Raw genomic sequence first — 21,187 nt, forward strand, 5'->3', positions numbered from 1 at the left:
TTTCACATGAGTTGACCCAGAATCATGAAGAGAAGTATCTTACTGGTTCTATCATCTCTAGAGAGAGTAGAGAGAGAGTCCAATAGAGAGAATCAAGAGAAAGAAAAGATGGAGAAGAGAGAGAAAAGAAAGTGGAAGAGAGAGAAGAAGATTCTCTCTCTAACCAAGGAAGGGGAAGAGAAGGAGGTGGATGCAAGTGGTGCTTGGGGTTAGGGACCCACTGCATGCTAACAGGTGGCCTGCGGCGCTTAAACCATCAAAAACAGGGGTTTCAACCCCTTAAATCACAAAATCGAAGTGTCCCGACGGCCGAAACTCTGGCCAAGGCTACATGCTGCTGTGGAGGAACAGAGGGAGGCCTCAATGACAAGAATCGATGGTGGAATCTACTAGAATCGGAAGAAGAAAGAGCTTACTTTCCGAAAATAGGAGATATGGGGGCTTTGTTCCTTCTCGGCCAAATTTCGGCGATCACCGGCCATAATCGGACTTCCAAGGGTCACAGAAGAGGGAGAAGAAGGTCGAGCTAAAGTTGTCTGGTTCGTACCTGGCTTTCAAAGATGGTGGGCCATGGCGGCGGCATTGAGACGATCAATGATTGCTTAAGAATCGAAGAGGAATCTAGCGACTAATCTCCACTTAGGGCTGGCTTTTAGATGGGGAAGGATGGAGAGGAGCTTATATAGAGCAGAAACTAGAGTTTCCTAGTCTCCAGTAGAGTCCGAAGAGGACTTGTCCTCCTCTGTCATGCTCAATTAGGGCTCTGCCTTGGTTTTGATTGGGATGGGCATTCGGCCCGCGCACTGCTGGGCGTGGCCAACAAGCCAGCCCAATGAGGCTGGGCCTCACATCTCGTCACACAGATGTGCCACGTATGGTGGACAAGGATCCACATCAAAAGGAGTGGAAAATTAAACCGTTGCGGAAGGGCCGCCTACCGGGCGTTCACCCACCAGTCACTTTGCTTTGAGGTAAGCATTCTCTTCCATCAGCTTGGTGAAAGAATTTATTGACGATAAAAACCAATTCTGATTTTTGAACGAGCTGTGCTAGTTGGGGAAGTTTGGAGAAAAATTATAATCCGGGAGACATCTCAGTCATGGATGAGCTTTATAGAATTGATGGAGAACGACACACGGATGAGGATTGTAATTTTTGAAGTCGTGGTTACCAGCACAAACAAAAGAATTCTGCATCAAAGATATCTTCAAGTTTTTTTTTTTTTTTTACCTTTAAAGAAAAGGAAAATTATGTCAGGATTTGTGAAGTCATAGTCCATCAATTCTGTAAACGCACAAGCCTTACCAAAAACAAAAGAAAAGAGAAGGAAAAAAGACCCTACCATACAGGCATTAAAGGAACAAAGCACATGCAATTCATAAGAGAGACGAGATTTCAGCATTCTTGTAAACTAAAAAGCAAGGAACACAGTCAACTCGCGCCAGCGTCCACGATCAAATAATCATGCAGGCAATTTTTCGAGTCCCAAAGCACAAAATCTGATGGATGATCACTCCCAACTCTAGACATTCTTCTGTCAAACCAGAATACATGATAGTCACTCTTCATAGTAAATGATTAAAAGACTACTATATCCCTATTCTTTGTACACAACCAAATACTCCTGGATCTTACTGTTTGGTGTGGTACCTGATTCTGCTGGCAATCTGCTGGAGTTTGTGGAAAGAATGGGAGAATAGAGATCACCAAAATCACTATTATTTAATAGTTTAAATAGTCCAGTATTTTACAAGTATTTCATTTGTTTATTAGATCAAGTCTTCAAGGACACAAGCTATTTGACAGAATTATCTTGATAATTGCTGAATCATTCAATATTTTTCAAGAATTAACAACTACATCTATATGCCCTTCCCGGCCCTTCCCTGCATGGAATTAGAATTTCTGACAAAAAGTTAGGCACTTTGAAATGAACACATCGTATAGTGAACTAAATTAATCTGGTTACGAATAAATCCTATCAATCCAACAAACCTTTACTCCTAGATATATCCTTGGGGAAAACCTGTAAACACAAACAGGTTTCAACCTTAAGAAGCACAATGACATTGCCTACAAATTGAGTTGTGAGGAGCACTTGTCGGTACCTCCAGCATGAAAAAACAGTCACACGAAAGTCATGGAAGAAAGCCTTGAGTACAAAATCTAGTCTTTCATCTAATCTCGCACCAGTTCCAACCATGCCACCTTCATCAGAACTGTGAACAGTTCAATAAATCTAACATCCTTGTTGTAGATGTTCATTAACACTAATGAATAGGGTGGTATTGCGCTGACACTCGCTTAGGAGGAAGTTTGCGGAGTATGTATAGAACAAGTGCCGAAGGGAGTATCTCAGCCAGCTGTTCAGTACAATTTTTGAATATTAGAACATCAGAAGTAAGCAGTTCTGTCCGCATAGACTGCATCCAAACTTACCATGTAATAGATGAGGTCCAAAATTGGGTGATCCAAAACCTCGAGAGATGCGTCAGGATCAACTGCAGATAATCCAACCTACAAAAAGGGAATAATATATGCTAAAGTAAATGATTGATGCAGTGAATGGAAACAAGAGAGATCAGCAAGTGGCTGATAGAAAATTCTACTGCAATTACCTTTTTTTTGAGTGTGTATGTTTGAGAGAGAGAGAGAGAATTCTATGCACAAGCTTAATTGCACAGTGCATAATTATGACAAGGAATGTGGGACTTTTTTTCCTGTGTAGACAAGATCTCCAGTAGTTGCTACAATTACCTTCTTGATATATGATGCTTACCTTAGAAGTAACATGCCCGAAGTATTAATTATATTGAATTGGTTGACTCATATCATGAACTGAGTTCACTATGGGTCACAACAGTTTCAGCATTTATCACTAACTTCATGTTACTTGGTACAAGTAGTTCACTTTGTTCATACAAAATTCCACCGCCAATAGGTGGTAGCTGCCAGTTTCTCATATTACAGATCTACATTTTCAATAGAAATTAGAGAACACAATTTTGCCACACAACAGATTGATAATGAAAATATACAGACACAGACAATCTCTCCTCACTAAGGTTAATACTTGGTTTCGTTTCAATTTTTATTCCCTTTGACAGAGCTTCATTTTCAACATTTTTAGTAGTTTTGACAGATTTGCTTTGATTATGGAGTTTTGCCCAAAAAGTCAGAAAAATACAAAACTAGAAAAATTAACAATAATAAAAGAAACCAAGGCAGTTATTTCACATAATTTTATTATGTTTTCAGTTATCTAGACTGTAATTTGTGTAGTTAGGATAATGCTTTACACTGAAATTGAACTATATCAGAGATTGGTGTATTAAGGAGATCACAATAATGCACCAATCTATTGAAAATTCATCACTCAATCAAGGATAAACTAACAACCAAACAAGAGTATAAAATTATTCAGATATACCTACTCAGTAACATTAAAAAAAAATGATAAAACATCTAGAGCAAGAACAAACTCATATAGGCGTATTTCATTTTATTTTATTTAATTGCATGCTTAAAATATAAAAACGTATATATATGTCGTTTTAATAACCTATCTACGCATCTTCCATTTTCTTTCATTTCAATAACCTATCTAAGAAAAAAAGTTTAACTAAGAAAACTTTTTCTTTCATTACTTCGTTTTTTTCATTCCGTTTCCGCAAAAAGAGAAAAATATTTAAGAAAAAAGGTTCCCGTGAACAATAAAGCTTTTAAATTAGCAAAAAGGTCAGTAATGCAATTGAAAGAAAAGGAGAATCAAAACAAAACATTAAACATGTGTGTTTTTAAAGAAAAGATAGTTTCAATTAGCTTTGGCCGAGGCGCTGAAACCAACTAAATTGACCGAAGTTGAGTGAAACTGACCAAAACTGACTGAAACCAACTGAAACCGAAACTTTTAGTTAGCTTCAGATTGGTCTCAGCCAAAACCAATCCATTTATGCTACAACAGGTTAGGTTTCGGCTGAATTTTAAATGTTGCTTTCCATCCATTAATTCAATTTACTTCCAAATTTACTCATTATGTTGTTTAATTTACATATCATCTGCCCTGACCATAACCAAAAAGTCTCATCGTGTCCATGCAAGGGTCACTTCTATGACTTAAGGTAGAATCCATTCAAGGTTCTAGAATGCTTTATGATACATCAAAATGTGATGCCAAATCTCTTGAATTAGTGCCAAACCCTGTGAGGCTCCTTATACTCAAGAAGTGGGGTTACACAGTTTCATGCAGCCAATTAGAGATGTCGAGCATGTGGTATGACTAGTGCTACTTAGAAACTTACCTCCCCCACCACAAAAAAGAACAAAAAACAAAAAAAGAAGATGCACGCACACATTCACACATTGTTTACTTGCCAACATACAAATGATAGCTGCTTCTAATATTTCAATTTTCAACATTTGCCGTGCCACCTTCTTCAACAGCATACCTCAAATCTTAAGGCAACTTGATCTATCCACAAATTGCTTTAAAAGAGCTAGATTGGTTTTCTTTGGAGGCCATGTAGATGACAATGTTTTAGGACCGATAATATCATTAACAAGACAACGAAACACCAAATGGGACAAATGCATAAGCACCAAATTTCTACATTAATGAACTGAGAGCTGCCAAATTAATGAGCTTTCGCGAAATGATACAAAAAAAAAGCTATTACAAAAGTGCATTTGACAGCATCTAATACAGCCTGCAGCAATCACTTAAAGTTCAAACAATCAATGTTTGATTTTCATGAGCCTGTATTGGTGCTTTTGGCCAGATCGTCCCAAGAAACTAGATCTTTGGTCTCTAATATCTCCAATAAAATTTAGAATGGCAATGGACGCATGGCTCTTTCCTATCAAATGGATCACAACCAAGAACCGCGCAAAGAGCTGGCAGCTGTAACCAAAAAGTCTGTAAACCAAATCCCTCTCAGATGTTCCTCCAAAAAGCTGCAGTCTTCTTGAAACACCAGTTCTTAGGAGCTTTATATTGTCCTATGATAATATTTTACTTGATATCAGAACTTCAAAGATATACATAGTGAAGTTCCAATTCTAAAATATTAAGTTGATTTAAGAAAAGGTTCACATGAAAGCCAGAGTTCTTATGATATAGTCCTAGCACAACAGAAATGCTGATGCCATATCAAGCAGATTGCCTTATTGGACAAGTATCTTCAAACAGTCTAAAAAGGGTTTCTGAAGCTACATAGGGTATGCATCTTAGATATTTTAAGTCAAGGCTTTTGACAACATTATGTGGTCCCAACAAAAATAATAAACAGGCAGCTCTTTTATATAAGAAAACTGATCAACTGAAAAGGAGGAAACATACTGGTTAAGTTGTCACTTTCTCTGAAAGTGTTGGGCACAAAATGGTTGTTCACAGGTTTTGTAAGTAATCATTCCTGGTTCTTGATGACCCCATCACCGCAAGCGGATCAATGGAACCCAAGATACCATTATCCTGGAGAAATAAATCCATGTGTTTTGTCAAGTCACCCTCCTTCTGGAATGTAGATCTTTTATGCAAAAAGAATGCGCACAGTATGTTTGGCTCTAAGTCTCATCATGCATGCCCAAACTATCTCAGAGATTTGCAGATAACTTTGTCCACCATATTTACCACTACCAAGCTTCATTTTTTTTCTTTTTCCCCTTTTCCAATTGCCACAGTTGATAGAACTATGGAATCATCTATTTGTTTGCGTCAAGTTCAAAAACTATTTTCCTCCAAGTTTCGGCTTTCTTGATATGAAGAAACTTGGATAATGAATGCTCCATGACACACTTTAATATAGCAAATCATGAAGCCATTCCCATACCATGTCAAGTCTCAACATTATATATAAAAGCTGTTATGTTAGACATAACTTTTAAAATAGATGATCTCAATTTTATCCAATTATGGAGCAAGTAATCTAACTAATAATTTAGTACATTCATCCACATCAACACACATCCAGATAGCATAAACATTTTCCTGTCCGATTTCTTTAAAGGCATGCTTGGTTGGGTGAAAGTGGCAGAAGTTGAAGTGTTTTGTCCACTTTGGGCAACTTAAGACCCTCCACTCCAAAGTCACAAAACTCACCTTTTAGTCATAATGGGGCACAGTGGGACTTCTGCAGGAAGTGGACTTCAAGTCCACTGTTGTAACGCAAGCAACTTAAGTCCATGCTTCTACTGGAAGCTGGAGAGACCTGAGAAGCGTAGATGGCAGTGCTAAAAATGGTTTTCTTTCTTGATGAGAATGCATCTTGAACATTATTGAGTCTAGGTATCCAAAAGAATCTGCCATGCAAAACTTCAGGCGAGTTTGGTTGTGGTGAGGTGGGCAGCTCTTTAGCACTCGTCCCATCATACATGATCAAGCTATCTCAGAGACTTGAAAATAACTTTGCCACCAGCTTTAGCTTTACCAAAATTCTATTTCAATGGCCATTTTTAACTTGATTCTTAATACAGTGGACACATCTACTTACTATCTATTCAATGCTCTAATTCATGTGAATGCTTAAGTGCCAAAAGTACAGCTGGAAAATGGGCATCATACACACAACACCAAGACTTTACAGAAATCTCATAAGCAAGCTACAATCACCAAATATACACCTATGAAGTCATCCTTTTAAAACTAACATGTATTTGACCATGGATATGTACCCTGTTTAGATGCCAATAAATTGACCCTTATCCAACTAACAGTCGTTTCACAAAACAAAGGTAACATACAAGAATGCGATGGTGTTAGTGCATTTATTAGTCAGTTATTCCAACTAAAGCCTCATCTTCATATTCATTATACTAAATAGCAATGCAGTTGCTCTCTTTCAATTTAATGATATTATTAACTATTCCAATCATGTTCTTTGAGTAACCCCATTAAACATGAAAATGATAATGCATGTTGTTGGTCCATCATACATGTTACAATCTAGTCAGTTTCCATTCTGTCGGAATTTTGTCATGGAAACATATCACTGCTTGATACCCATGATAATATTCTTTTTGAGAAATGTCATTATATGAAGATACTTAGATAAATGCACTTTGATAAATACATTACTACCTATATGGGATCTGAGACACCTTTGACGGGAGCATAATTTTAGGAATATCTACTATTAAAACTTAAAAGAAAAAGCATTCACACATATTTTGAGACATTGCATACTTTATGACCACTGAATTCAATCCAACTAGAATGCTCAAACTTAACAATATAAATGCATGTTCTTTTCCCTCTTTTTCTCCTTTCAAGAGCATGTGAAAAGAAGACCATAAAAACAAGAGCTCTCCACTACGAAGAGCTTCACCGAAACACAATAATCTATTGTTTTGTATATTATTATTTTGCTACAAAAATAAAAGTTTTCCATGAGAGAATATAGTCAGCATGTAATATTGTGCTATCAATAATAGGCATGCTAGATCTGTGGAAGGTGACATTCTATACTAAACATCATACTATATCTTTGAAACAGCATTTAATACTTAAATACTTACCACAAAACATCTTATAAGGAAGCAGGTGAAGCATATTGCTGTAACAGATCCAACCTGCAGCGCCATTCCCAAATATGTAATTACCATCAAAATATTATAGATTGTATAAAACTAGTGAGTTATTACCTCAAATGCTTTCTAGAACACAGAACAAGGAAATTATTATTTATTGATGCTTACAACAACTGATTCAAAATATAGGGATTACAAAGAAAGAAAAAGGGAGAAAAAAGAGAGGGAAATATCTGCATTGTAGATCTCTACAAAGGCAACTACTAAAGCTGTTGACATTAATTGACTATCCAATTATCTGAATTCCAATAACTTTGGCTAATTATTGAATTATAGACTACAGGCTGGTCAAGGGAGCACCAAAAGAATGTGAAAGCTGTACTATTTAATAATTGAGCATCATTATTGCTAATGGGAAGTCAAATCATTTTATCATTAAGGGGAATCAGTATGTCCTTGAAAATAATGGCAAAAAGAAAAATTTAATGTGAAACGAAAAAAGAATTAATCATGGCATTGTTATGTTCTATAAGGAATAGCATCTATGCTAGGTGAGACATTTTATTACAAAGGGAAAGTAGGCGTGCCCTTGAAAATAATTACAAAAAGAAAAATATAACATGAAACAAGAAGGAAGTAATCATGGCTTCTATTCTGTTCCTTAAGGATTAGCAACTGCGCAAAGTGAAGATCAATGTCCCTTGTAACTGCCATGCAATTTATGATGTCCAAAAGTTATTTATCTTTTCCTAAAATCCATAATTTTTTTTAAAAAAAAAAGTGTTTGGAGAGTGTTTTTAAATTAATTAATTTCAAAAACAAGGACAAAAAAAAAACAAATTGTTTGGATGGTTATGGCAGGGCTATGAGGCTGTGGGATTGTATTTATGAAGAATTTCATGGGCATTTTGAGTTCTATGACAATCCTATTAGATTCTTAGCCATTTTTCTATGCCCACATATAATATGCTGTAAACATACATTTAATTTTAATACTATGTGCAGAGGTGCAATACTGTATATGGAAATTGAAGATCCAGCCTTCCACAGTTGCCATGTGCCCGTTTGGACCACCTTGCCGGTGATTGCTGTTACCAGGACCCCGGAATGCATTCGGGGACGGAGGCGGAGGGCCAAGGCGCGGAGACGGAGGGGCAGGGGGAAACTGCGAGTGGATCGGAAGTTTCCCCGCAGATGACCTTTGGCCCGTGGATGACGGTGCCCCGGCAGCGGTACTGGAGGAACACGGGCGCCCTGGGCGGTGTGAAGAAGACGACGGAGGCGGCCGAGACGGCTCGGCGAGGGAGCTTGGTGAAGCCACCCCCGGAGACGGCTGAGGTCGATCCGGCTGAATCATCGCCGGACACTGAGGGGTGGCGTAAGCCAAAGAAGGTTGCCCGACGAGGGTCGCCGGGGAAGGGGCCGGGGCAACCGGAACCCGGTGTGGCGGAGGGAGTCCAGACGACTGAGTTGACTCGGCACCAGGACCGAGTGCCGGAATCGCCAACCAGACCCCAAGACCCAGGCCCAAGTCAGATTCGCGGGCCGAGCATATCTCCAGGCCCACTGGAAGTGGATCGGGCCATTCATCGGGCCGAGGCGGGGCTTGTGTTGTTGAAACGGGCTCGCAGCCCAACCAAGAAGTCGGCTGGCACGGCCCGGCTGGCACGGTACCCTTCCGTGCCAAGCGTGCCGCGGCCGGTGATGGCAGGTCGGGGAGCTGACCGGCGGAGCTTCCGTAGCCGGAGTCTGTCGCCGGCGGTTGTGGGAGGACTCCGGCCAACTGTTGGGAAGCCCTTCGTTGCCGTGTCCGATGGCACGGTGAAGGGGGGCCGCGACGTCAAGGCGGTGGATCGGCCGGGGAACTCAAGCTTGGCTTCTTCATCGGCGGCTGGCGGCGGGATCCCGGCGGAGATTCCAGTGGATGGGTCGTTCTGTCCTGGAGGAGGGGAGAGCATGGTTACGGGAGACCACAGATGTCTGCCGGCCGACGATGTGCAGAGGCTATCGGTCCGTCCGGATGATGGGGGAGGAGGCAACGCGGGCGGCTCGGATCTTGCAGCGATTGCCAAACAAATGAGGGAGGCTTTGTCAAAGAAGGTGGCGGATGGGTTGTCCACAGAGGAGAAGGGGTTACGGGTGGTGGATGGGTCACAGGCATCTGAGACTCCACCAAGCACGGTTCAGCTGTTTTAATGAAGGTCCTATTGTGGAATTGCAGGGGGGCGGGGAAGCCGTCCTTCAAACCGGCTTTCCGGAGATTGGTTTGTCTTCATGATCCCGAGATTTGTATCTTATTTGAGACAAGATTGTCGGGAGGTAGTTTGGAGCGGGTTAGACATCTTATCCCGAGATCTTGGGGTACCTATGCAGTGGAGGCGCAGGGGCTATCTGGAGGGATTATTGTGTTGTGGAGGATGGGGTCGTGCAACATTGATGTCTTCCACCAGTGCAGGCAGCAGGTGAATATAGTGATATCAGAGGGTAATGCTCCCCCATGGGTTTTACTTGCAGTATATGCAAGTACGGACTATAGGGAGAGGAGAGTGTTGTGGGAGGAGGCCACAAGCCTCATTCAGCTGGGGCATCCGGTGTTGGTAGCAGGGGACTTTAATTGCATTGACAGTCCAGTGGAGAAGAGGGGCGGTAAGGCATTCACCAATAAAATTGAGGTCAGGGAATTTCAGAATTTTTTGATGTCTAATGGGCTAGCGGATCTTGGATTCACCGGCCCAAGATTTACATGGTGCAACAACCAGCAGGGTCAGGCCAGAGTATGGGAGCGGCTCGATCGAGTATTTGCATCGACTGGATGGATCCAGAGATTCTCAGACTACTGGGTGCGCCATTTGCCTAGGATTGCCTCGGACCATAGCCCCGTATTGGTGAGTACCTCGTATTTTATTCAGTCTCATTCTCCATTTCGATTTGAGAAGGTATGGTTATCCTACCCGAGGTCGTGGGAGGTAGTGAGGGAGGCCTGGAGAACGTCTGTTCGTGGGAGTGCAATGTACAGGGTGTCTCGGAAGCTTGAGCTGACTAGACGCCGGTTGATTCGGTGGAATAAGGAGGAAGTGGGGAACCTTTTCAGAAGGGTGGAGGAAGTTGAAGCATCTATTACTAGGGCGCAGGCCCAAGAGGATAGTGATGGAGGATTGTCGGAGGAGGACCAGGGGGTACTTAGGGGACTCTTGGCCATGCATCACTCTCTACTCAGGCAGCAGGAGGTCTTCTGGAGACAGAAATCGAGGGTTCAGTGGATCTGCGAGGGAGATCGCAACACGAGATTTTTTCATCAGTCGACCATCATGCGGAGGCAGCAGAACAGGATTCGCAGGATCAGGGATAGCAGTGGGCAGGAGTCAGAGGATATGGAGGTTGTCAGGAGGACACTATTGCAGTTTTTTCATGCCAGATGGACTGACACAGAGCGACTGGATACTGATGACTATGAGTGGGGATTGGTTCCAGAGGTGCAGATCACCGAGGGAGAGAATGCAGCACTGAGCAGACCAGTATCAGATACGGAGATTCAGGAGGCCCTATGGTCTCTAGGGGAGGATAAGGCCCCAGGGCCGGATGGTTTTCCCCCACTCTTCTTCAGGAGGTATTGGCAGATCATTAGACAGGAGGTTCTACAGGCTGTTCAGCAGTTTTTTACATCGGCTTCGATGCCTATGGAGTGGAGGCGGACTTTTATCACTTTGATCCCGAAGAGACATGACCCAGTAGAGCCGGGCCACTTTCGGCCTATTAGTTTGTGCACGACTTTGCACAAAATAGTGGCCAAGGTACTGGTACAGAGGCTGAGAGTTGTTTTGCCCAGGATTATTTGTCAGGAGCAGGGAGCTTTTGTAGGGGGACGTTCGATTTCTGATAACGTCCTCTGTGCCCATGAGTTTATGACTGATTTGCAGAGTGCTCCCCGTTGCAGGAGTTTGATGGGGATCAAATTGGATATGGAGCGGGCGTATGACAGGATGAGGTGGGATTTTGTTAGGCGGTCCTTGGAGATGTTTGGATTCCACCCACAGTGGATTAGATGGATTCAGGGGTGCATTTTGGCACCATCTTTTGCATTATTGATAAATGGATCCCCATCGCGGTATTTTGAGTCATCAGTGGGTCTGAGGCAGGGGTGTCCATTGTCACCACTTTTGTTTATCATCTGCTCGGACTCTTTGTCACGAGCACTCCGCCATGCAGCCGTGTCACAGGAGATTGAGGCATACAGGCCGGCGAGGGGTGCGACAGGTATCTCACATTTACTTTTTGCAGATGATTGTTTACTATTGACCCGCGCGACTCGGAGGTCAGCTCTGGCTATTAGTGGAATCCTGGAGGGATATTGTGGAGCTTCAGGTCAGATGGTCAACTTATCTAAGTCAGCCATCACCTTCAGCCCGAGGACTGATCCTAGGGTGAAGGCATCCATCATGAGCAGTCTGGGGATCGACGAGCAGGAGGGGACCCTTAGATACCTCGGGGTCCCGATTACTGGCCGACGTCTACGGCAGGGGGAGTGCTCATCCATGGAGGCATGTATCAGACGGAGACTGGAGAGCTGGCAGGTGAGCACTCTTTCGATGATGGGCAGAGTTACCCTACTGAGGTCAGTTTTGAGCTCCATTCCTGTTTACCTACTGTCTAATACACTGGTACCGATTTCTGTGCTCCGTAACCTGGAGAGGGTATTCAGGAGTTTCTTATGGGGGCATCGTGGGGATAGAGGGGGCATCCACCTACTGGCTTGGGAGGCTATCTGTCAGCCAACCAGTCGGGGTGGGCTGGGAGTCCACTCTCTTTTGGAGCGTAGGGAGATACTGGCCACTAGGCTAGCAGTCAGATTTATTCTGGAGCCGGGAGGTATTTGGGCTTCCTTGCTGAGAGCGAAGTATGGTGACCCCATTACTTCGGATACATTCAGAGCCGGACGTGGATCTTCCTTCATCTGGAGAGAGATATGTACTCGTGCCCCGGGGGTGATGCCTATGATCCGATGGGAGATTGGGGACGGTCGGACTATCAGGATCCTAGAGGATAGATGGCTATCGGAGGGCAGATTGCAGGATTGGCCCACACTGATGGATCACGGGTGGCTGGAGGGGCGCACACTGAGTGCTTTGTTTGTCCAGGGGGAGCAGAGATGGGATGCAGACCTCGTTAGGCGGGTTTTTGATGATCAGCTGGCAGAGAGAGTGTTGGCCTTACCGATCCCGATGGGGATGGCGGTGGATAGGAGGATATGGAGTTCGTCCGGGAGGACGATAGTGAGCTCCCGTGATATAGCGCAGTGGAGAGGAGGAGTGGGGACCCGATACTTTGATGGTGCCTGGATCTGGAGACTACGTGTTCATCCACGCATCGCACTATTCCTGTGGAAGGTAGCATGGGGTTGCCTACCCACTAGGAGTGTTCTGATGCGACGGGGAGTACGGATAGCTGCAGATTGTGTCGTTTGTCCGGAGGTGGAGTCTATCTATCATGTGCTAGTTGAGTGCCCGCGGGCTGTTCAGATTTGGAGGGCTGCAGGGATCGCCTATGATCCGGGACAGAGATGGTCGTCCATGGCCGAGCTCATCCGGTTCCTGGAGTTCCCAGGGGCAGGACCCGGGGTGCAGGAGAGAGGGACTCGTGTTGCATATCTGGCCTACCACTCCTGGTTAGACAGGAATGTACGAGTCTTTGAGGGTCGCAGCTCGTCCCCGGGGGCGGTGGTGGCCAGGGCCTTTCTGCATGCAGAGGAGTTTTTGAGCACTGCTGTTAGGTCACCTTCCAGGTTGGCCAGGGACATCTGGGGTACCCCGACCGCTCTTGGAGCGCCCATCTGTTTCGTATCCTGGGTACCCCCACCCCCTGGTTTCCTGAAGGTGAATTTTGATGGTAGTTTGGCAGCTGATGGACGTGGTGGAGGTGCAGGCTTCGTCATCCGTGATCATGATGCCAGGTTAGTGGCACTGGGGGGGCAGCGGATCTTCGATGCATCGGTGGTGTGTGCGGAGCTCCGAGCCGCATGGGAGGGCATATCTTATGCGAGACGGATACTGCATGCCGACCAGGTCATTCTAGAGGGCGACTCAGCCACTGTGATTGATTGGATTAGGGGTCGTGGTCGTGCAGGTGAGGGCAGACCGTTACTCATGGATATTCGCGGACTTTTGCAGGCGTGTGGAACCTATCAGGCTACACATGTCTACAGGGAAGCGAATTGTGCAGCTGATTGGGTCGCTGCCTATGCGGCTCACCATTCTGGTGGTTTTACTGTGAGGGAGCCCGACACTGTGCCGGAGTCTCTGTTAGATTTACTTGCTTCTGATTTTGTAGGCCGTCTTCATACCCGTAGGGTATGAGCCGCCGTTGCACCAAAAAAAAAAAAAAAAAAAAAAAAAAAAAAAGAAAAATTCTCCACATTCACACACTCTTTAATCACAACCCAGACAAGATTCTATTAGGGAAAACAAGGAATTAGAAGGTATTATTTTTTTCAAAAACAAAACAATGTGCTTAAATTGCCTAAATAATAAAATGTACTCTGCACCAAGCAACTTAGCAAAAATGCTTATAAAGCCCGGTGTTTCTCTTTGCACATACTAAATTTACCTGTATAATTGAGAGTTGACAATATATAGATAGTATATAAAAATAGAAAAATCATTTTACCTATGCAAAAAAAGAAAAAAAGAAATTTTTTCACTCAAGTGCTTTCGTTGGCAAACTATGCTACGAGTATTTTATCTACTTGTTTCCTTTTATTTGTTTATATCATTTTTGCAACTATTTAAGAGCGTGTATGTTTGCATGTAAGTTAATCATCCAAACCCTGCACAATGATCTGAAACATGAAAAATCAGAAGTGCTTATAGACAATATTTCTGAGAATTATTATGTATGATGAATAAATCATTTAATTTTCAATAATAGAATGAAATGTATGAACCTAAGTTTAACAGGTTCGGCTGCTTCTAGATCATCAATCAAATCTATATGCTTACTTTGTGTTTATTTGATGCATAGGTAGGCAGCCACTTAAACATCTGATTTTTGGTTTTCTAGACAACTTTAAATGTCTCAGTACTGGGCACTGCAGATCTTCAATTCAGATATGATTTCTGAAAAGATTTTGATTCCAGTCCCACTGGTTGGACTCCCTCACTCTTCTTTGTGGATATGTGTGCACATACAGGCGTCCATATGGAGAGATAAGAACAGAGAGAAATGTATAAATACAGATACATGAATAAACATGACCATTATCTGGTTCATTCGTTTATATCAGTATTTAGATGTCATGATATCTAGAAAGCCTTGATGAACTTCACTCATTAACTTATAAGAGAAGAGCCGACCTCATGAAGCTTCTTTCTTCTCCCTTTTGATTCAATAGGGAAACGCCTCAGCATGAAAAATAGCCTATGAACAGATTCAGATATTATCATGAAAAAAGACTGCAGAAGACAAAGATATCAAGGCAAAAATAAGAAATTGACACGAACAATTTACCTTCCTCCATACAGTAAGAATCCAAGCGCAGCAATAAATGATACCACTGAAATTACATAAGCAAACCATAAAAAGGCATATCAACATTTAGTTAATATTCAACCAAGTGAAATTGAGATTGCAATTATAAATTACCTACTATGAAGATCTTTCCAATTAACTCCACAACACTATTGTCATTTATCCAGAGGTATATCCATATACCAACCTGACCCAAACGTAATTTCCATGAGCACTAAAATAACTTGCAACAATGCAGTACATAACTTAGAGTAACAAATTACTTGTGACAATCTGCTAAAACGGTCAGCAAAAAGCACTTAATAGCCAGGAAATAGCAACCATTAGGTCTTAGTGTTGCATATTTGAGCTAAAAGAACCATGCAATAATTAAAAGTTGTTCAGTTTCAGCAATCGTATTTTAGATTATCAACTTATAGTAGTATCATATTGACATATAACCAACAACAAGTAGCAGATCAGTTCCCAACAAGCAAGACTTTTTAGGTGAAAGTTCATGTTTCAAATATTCGTAGGAGCCAAACTTTCAGCTTACCTACCACGATTATGTCATAGTTTACCTAGTACAATTTTGTCATCCCCTAATTGCCAGCCTAGAGTAAGAAGAGCGGTTTCAAATGAAGCTTCTGTCCAAAAAGAAAAGTTAATATGCGATCTTGGTGGAACCCAAGAGACACATGGCAGTTTCAGGCCAATGGATACCTAAGTGTAAATTCTTTCTCAGTGAAAAGCCTATTAAAATAAGAAACTAGCCATAGTGCTGCTTCACCACGTTTCTTCTGGAAAAGAAAATGAGAAGAAAAAAAAAAAGCTGCTCACTCCCACCAGAGCCATCCATGCAACCTGGTTGTTGGGTGGGGTATAAAAGTAAGTCCGTGAGTAATATGTACTTGGTGTGTCGGGCATGAAGATAAAGTTACACAGGAGCACAACTGACTGAAAATATTTCTCGCTGTTCAGAAAAGACCAGCAAGCCATACTGCCACTCTATGCAACTTACGTTGTGTCAACATAACTTCTTCAGTAGCTTCACAACACCATCTGCCAATTATATACTTGTGACACATGGAAGACCACTGCATTTGCCTATCTTCTTTTACTATCTACCTCTTGCCAGCTATTCCCAGTTAAGAGCATCATGGATATATTTTCCAAGATCCACTCACAAAATTAGCTCTGCATTTTTTTTATGCCGGTGCTCTAACTTCTGTTACTACCTTAATGTAACACAGGATTCCTAATTATCAAGAATTGCTGTAAAAAATCTTGCCACTTACAACCTGCATTTTGTGTTTCCTTATACAATCCACATGGGTAATAAAGCACTACAGATTGAGCAATTCTCAGAAGTCTGAAATTAAATTATTTGTAGTGGCGACAAATGAAAGCTGGATTCCAAAAGCTACTAGACTTACTCTTTCAAGTTGTCATAGAAAACTCTGTCTTCATTTATATTTTTTTTCTTAAAAATACAAGGATTATTTAATGGTTATAGAAAGACAAAGCGTTCAATTATTTGGTTAAACCATATTTTTAATGAATTAAGAAAATTAACAACTGATAACATTGAAGTAAACAAAACAGATAAATCTACTGATTTAAAATCGAGTTCTGATTTGATTTGATTTACAATTTAGGAAATGATTTTGTATCCAGGAGAATAATTGGGAATCAATATCTTCCTCACAACAAGGGTCAACTTTTCTACAAAACATGCTTCTTGTGTAAGACATAAAACAACTCTAAAAAGCAGCACCAGCCTGCAGTCCCCGCAATTACTTGGTCAGCCTCCCTTTTCAATTTTACCTCAACAGATGCTTCTGACTTTGCTACAACACAAAATCAGCATACCTATAAATTACTTCACTGATTTCGGTCCTATATCACATAGGATCAATACAATGATGGAATAGCTGAAAATAAATTCATAAAGAAGAAAAAAAAGGAGGTATGTAAAATTTGATTGTCGTGAGTCACTAACTGAGGGGATTAGAGACATTTGTTTCCCAGGCGAGGATTATATATACTAAGGATTTAAGTGCCGGTGTCTGGCATGGCATGTACAATGCCATGCCATGTTGGATGCCATTCCCTGCAAAAGCAAGAAGAAGAAGAATGCCATGCCATGCTCAAAGAGGAAGAAGAAGAGGAATGCCATGCCATGTTGGATTGAAGAAGCTCTTTTCTTGAAGTAGAAAAAAATATCTGCCATGCTGATCCTTGCCAGCTGCCAATATTCTCATAGCACAAGCCAGCATCTGAAAGCATGGTCCACAGTCCACGCCCTACTTAAAAAAATGCACTGGAAGTACTCCTTCTGCATCTTATTCGGAATTTAGAACTCCTAAAAGGATCTCTCATAATTCATCCACATCCTTCATATGTTCTCCAAGAAGATCGATAATTATATTCCAGGTCTTGAAATGCCTCTGGATATAAACAGATACATCGTCCGAAGTTATGTATCACCTTGTATACATCTTGTCGTACTTTAAATACAGTCTATGGTCTACCATATTTTATTAGATCAGGATATCTATAAATCCCTTAATAGAACACTAGTCAGTTAGTTGTCACTAAGAAAAATTTCATGCAAAGAGAATATATAAAACCTTATTTGACAAAAAACACACCTGAATTATATAAATCACACTATTAACAGAGATGTAAACAGTCCTTAGCTTGTCTGTTGGAAGACTCCTTGCCTGCAAGCAATTCAAAAGAGAAGCAAAAGTAATATAAAATAGCAAGTTAGACATTATAAGAGGAAACACATATTCATGCACATAAGCAAGACATACCCAGCAAACTTGCCTGATGATATATCTCTGCCCAGAATAGAACAAGCAGCGTGTACGTAGAGAAAAATAATAACCCAGGAAGGTCTAATAGTGCTAAAGCAAATACCTGGTACAAGAAAATATTGATTGTTGCATCAGTTATCCAAGCCTCAAGCCATTGTACCACAAATCAAATCCATCAAAGAATTTCAATCATGAAGAGATACCAATTAGAAAAACAAATAAGCAAAGAAATTGACCAGTAACTTCTCTGCGTTAGAATGTTCTGTTAGACATCATAAAATTTATTATATTTACAGTAAATATTACTTGCAGATCAACAAAAAAGTAACTACATCAGTTTCTAGGCATAGCTAAGCCAGCATGACTATCAAGCAAATGTATATGATCGATTAGTCACAATCCATGCCATTAATAATTTTTCACATTTACCACTTAACATAAGAAGCCATATATCACAAAATTGTGTCTAGAAATTTCTCCAAGTCACTATTCACTGATTAACAAAACCAGAACAGCAGTGATTGCAGGACTTGACTAAGCCAATCAAACTATCATGCAAATTTTAAGATATTAGTTTCAATTCACACCATTAATGGTACCTTTTCGCATAACTTGACTTGGAAAGAAAAGTCATAGCAAATATCTTAAAATTCCGATCTTTCTCCATTGCAATTATTTGGTACCTTCAGCACTATGAGAAACAGCGACCTTCAGATTCAAAAATTGGGTAGGGATTTAGGCATCCTTTCATCTTTTCAGACCTTCTAAAGTTATTCCTCATGATGGCTGTTTTCTGACATGATGAAACCATCCTTACTTTCCTTAATTTAGACACCCCGTTCTAATCTAGTTATACATTCACCTCAAGATCATCATCTTTCTGTGCCTGTGACATAAGCATGGACCGGAGTATTTGCCTCATCTTTAAACCAAAGTCTTGGTACAACCATCACATGAATAAATTAGAGGTCCAAGTAGAAAGTACAAAAAGTGGTGGGCCAGGGGGTTGGGTTCGATTGTGTGGTAGTCATATGCTTGGACAGTGGAAAACCGAGATGGAAGTTGATAGAAGAGACCAATGTTTGCCATACCAGTCGGTACTATACCGTACCAAGTGAACCGTGCCATACCGATACCGAACCGGTATGCACTCGTACTGTATTGATACTCAATACACCTTACCATCTTGTACTGTGATGCATACCGATACTATAATAAGATGGTACCGATATGGGGTTCAGTACCGAGACGGCAAATCTTGGAAGAGACTTTAACATTCTAAATTTTGGAGGATTTTGTAAATAGATGGGTATCAAAGATGAAGTGGGAAAGCAAATAGAGAATAAATGAAGTGAGGTAGTAATATTCAGGAGTGCGGCAACACGGATGAATCTGCCTTTAGAAATATTGAAAAACAAGTAGAGTATAGCAACGTTTTAACACTAAAATAAAGTGAGAAACATCAGGAAAATCAAAATTTTAAGGGGGCAAAAAAAGCATAAGGTTGAATGTTTAGAAGAATGCAAATCACTGTTGCTAATGCGAGAGAAATAAGATATCAATAGAGGGCCATTGTAGAAGTCATGAAACCAATAGATGAGAAGAAGAAAGTATCCATGCTCAAGTGAATAAGTTTTGATCTTTTTTTAAGTGCTCGGAGTTTGTACTTGGGCACCTTAGTTCTTCTCGCTCCGAGAGGTTCACCTTGCTTGTGGCTGGCCCCCTTCTCGACGGTGTGGCAACCAAAGAAACAAATTAGAGAAAAAGTTTGATGTTGGGAGGTTCATGATAGTTTGAAGCTGAATGGATGTCTGATGTCAGGTCAAGATGGAAAGCTAATTTGTTTTTAGAGGTTTTTTTGTTAGAATATATGGACATCCTTTATTAACAAAAGTGTACTAAAGAGAAGTCTATTTTGTGATTCTTGCTACCTCAAAGTAGGGACCAGACAATTTTCAAAAATATTTATGTATAAAAGGTTCATTTCCATTTGCTTACATATTTGCACTTCTAAATTTTGGGAAATGACTTACTACTACCATCAAGAAGAAGATTTATCGAATTTTGGCATCATGAAGCATTTATCAGTATTTGGCAATGCAAACTTGAGAAGCTAGTGTTGCAATTTTGTAGTAATGCAACAAATCCACTATCAGGGAGAACGTTACAACTACATACATATACATTAGGCCATAATTCTTCATAATATATTATAAGATGAAATAAATGAGTGTCAGCGTGTGTTAAAAGATTATATTCCACTTACACCAGTCCATATTAGCACCCCTCCCCCTCTCTTGAACTTGATCTGGCTGTAGTAGATTAAAAGGTTTTCTTCTGGGAAATTAGTTAATGAGTTGATATAATTCTTTTGAATTAGCCCTAGTTGCTCAGTAGGATGGGTTGGGGAAGTGGGTTTATCAGATGAAGTAATAACTGATTCCAACATGCTAGACTCATGCATGACAGACTAGATTTTTTGCCAGCTGGATAGCACTCTTTTTACCATGAAAAGGGACCTGGAAGCATGTAAATGGGATCTTAATCAGAAAATAGATGATAATGCAAGAAAACCTTTTTGATAATATGAGCAACTAAATGATATTCACATTACATGCCGTGGTGTGAGAGAACATTTTTACTTCTTTAGCAAGAGATGAAGCCAACAGCAAATAGTTGGGGAAAGGCTAGATGATTATGATAACTTTAGCAAGAGACAAAATGAACATCAAAAATGATGCAAAAGCCAACAGTAGAAAATCAATCATTAAGATCGCAAAAAAAATTGGCATTGATGAAGGCTCAATGTTCTAGCTAGGAATCAAGTAGAAGCGAAGCGATTGCAAGGATCATCTCACAAAAGAACGAACAATATTGCAAGAAAAGCATAAAACAGATGGAGAGAGAAACATGGACAAATAAGTTTACCACACAAAATGTGGAAATCCACCTGGCTAGAAGGGAAATAGGTAGACAACATCATCCTCAAACTTACTATGCCTCGTGGATCCAAATTAACTCTCCATCGAATCTTTGGATGAAACTCCCTTGATGTATTAATAATGCATATATCAAATAGAAGTACAATTTCTCAAATTGGAACATTAATGGGATGGCAGCATAACTCCTTTGTTAGGTATTTCTTTACCACTCTTACAAAGTAATTCTTGAAAAATCTCTCCATTCTAATATTCATATTTTCCTTTATACTATAAAACTTCTTAAATGTATCAACAAAGCGAAAAGATGCAATCCTACATGCAAAATTTTGCTCACTCTGTATAACAAACACTTGCTTTCAACTTGTACTAGTAAACTTGGCTACTTCTATAGGCAAA

General features: G+C 40.9%; 1 protein-coding gene across 3 annotated transcripts in view; it reads right to left on the reverse strand.

Annotated features, from left to right (window-relative positions):
- Window positions 1-1,924: 1,924 nt before the first annotated feature.
- The window catches only part of TOM1 (tobamovirus multiplication 1), a 29,767-nt gene continuing 10,504 nt past the window's right edge, over window positions 1,925-21,187 (reverse strand). The window contains exons 4-12 of one of the 3 annotated variants that reach the window (XR_606605.6): window positions 17,860-17,952; window positions 17,679-17,750; window positions 15,160-15,232; window positions 15,025-15,070; window positions 14,871-14,934; window positions 7,513-7,566; window positions 2,440-2,517; window positions 2,109-2,363; window positions 1,925-2,026 (exon numbers count right to left, since the gene is read on the reverse strand). Coding sequence is in view for 2 of the 3 variants with exons in the window: in XM_008814212.6 (XP_008812434.4) it covers window positions 2,271-2,363; window positions 2,440-2,517; window positions 7,513-7,566; window positions 14,871-14,934; window positions 15,025-15,070; window positions 15,160-15,232; window positions 17,679-17,750; window positions 17,860-17,952 (573 nt within the window). In the remaining variant the exon portion in view is untranslated. Of the gene's footprint in view, window positions 2,364-2,439; window positions 2,518-5,266; window positions 5,471-7,512; window positions 7,567-14,870; window positions 14,935-15,024; window positions 15,071-15,159; window positions 15,233-17,678; window positions 17,751-17,859; window positions 17,953-21,187 lie in introns of those variants that run through there. The other 2 variants (XM_008814212.6, XM_089930639.1) reach the window with 2 other exon arrangements.

The sequence above is a fragment of the Phoenix dactylifera genome, chromosome 1 (genome assembly GCF_051530095.1).
Source record: "Phoenix dactylifera cultivar Ajwa chromosome 1, Ajwa_hap1_PhDact_Kaust_v1.1, whole genome shotgun sequence".
Classification (NCBI taxonomy): domain Eukaryota; kingdom Viridiplantae; phylum Streptophyta; class Magnoliopsida; order Arecales; family Arecaceae; genus Phoenix; species Phoenix dactylifera.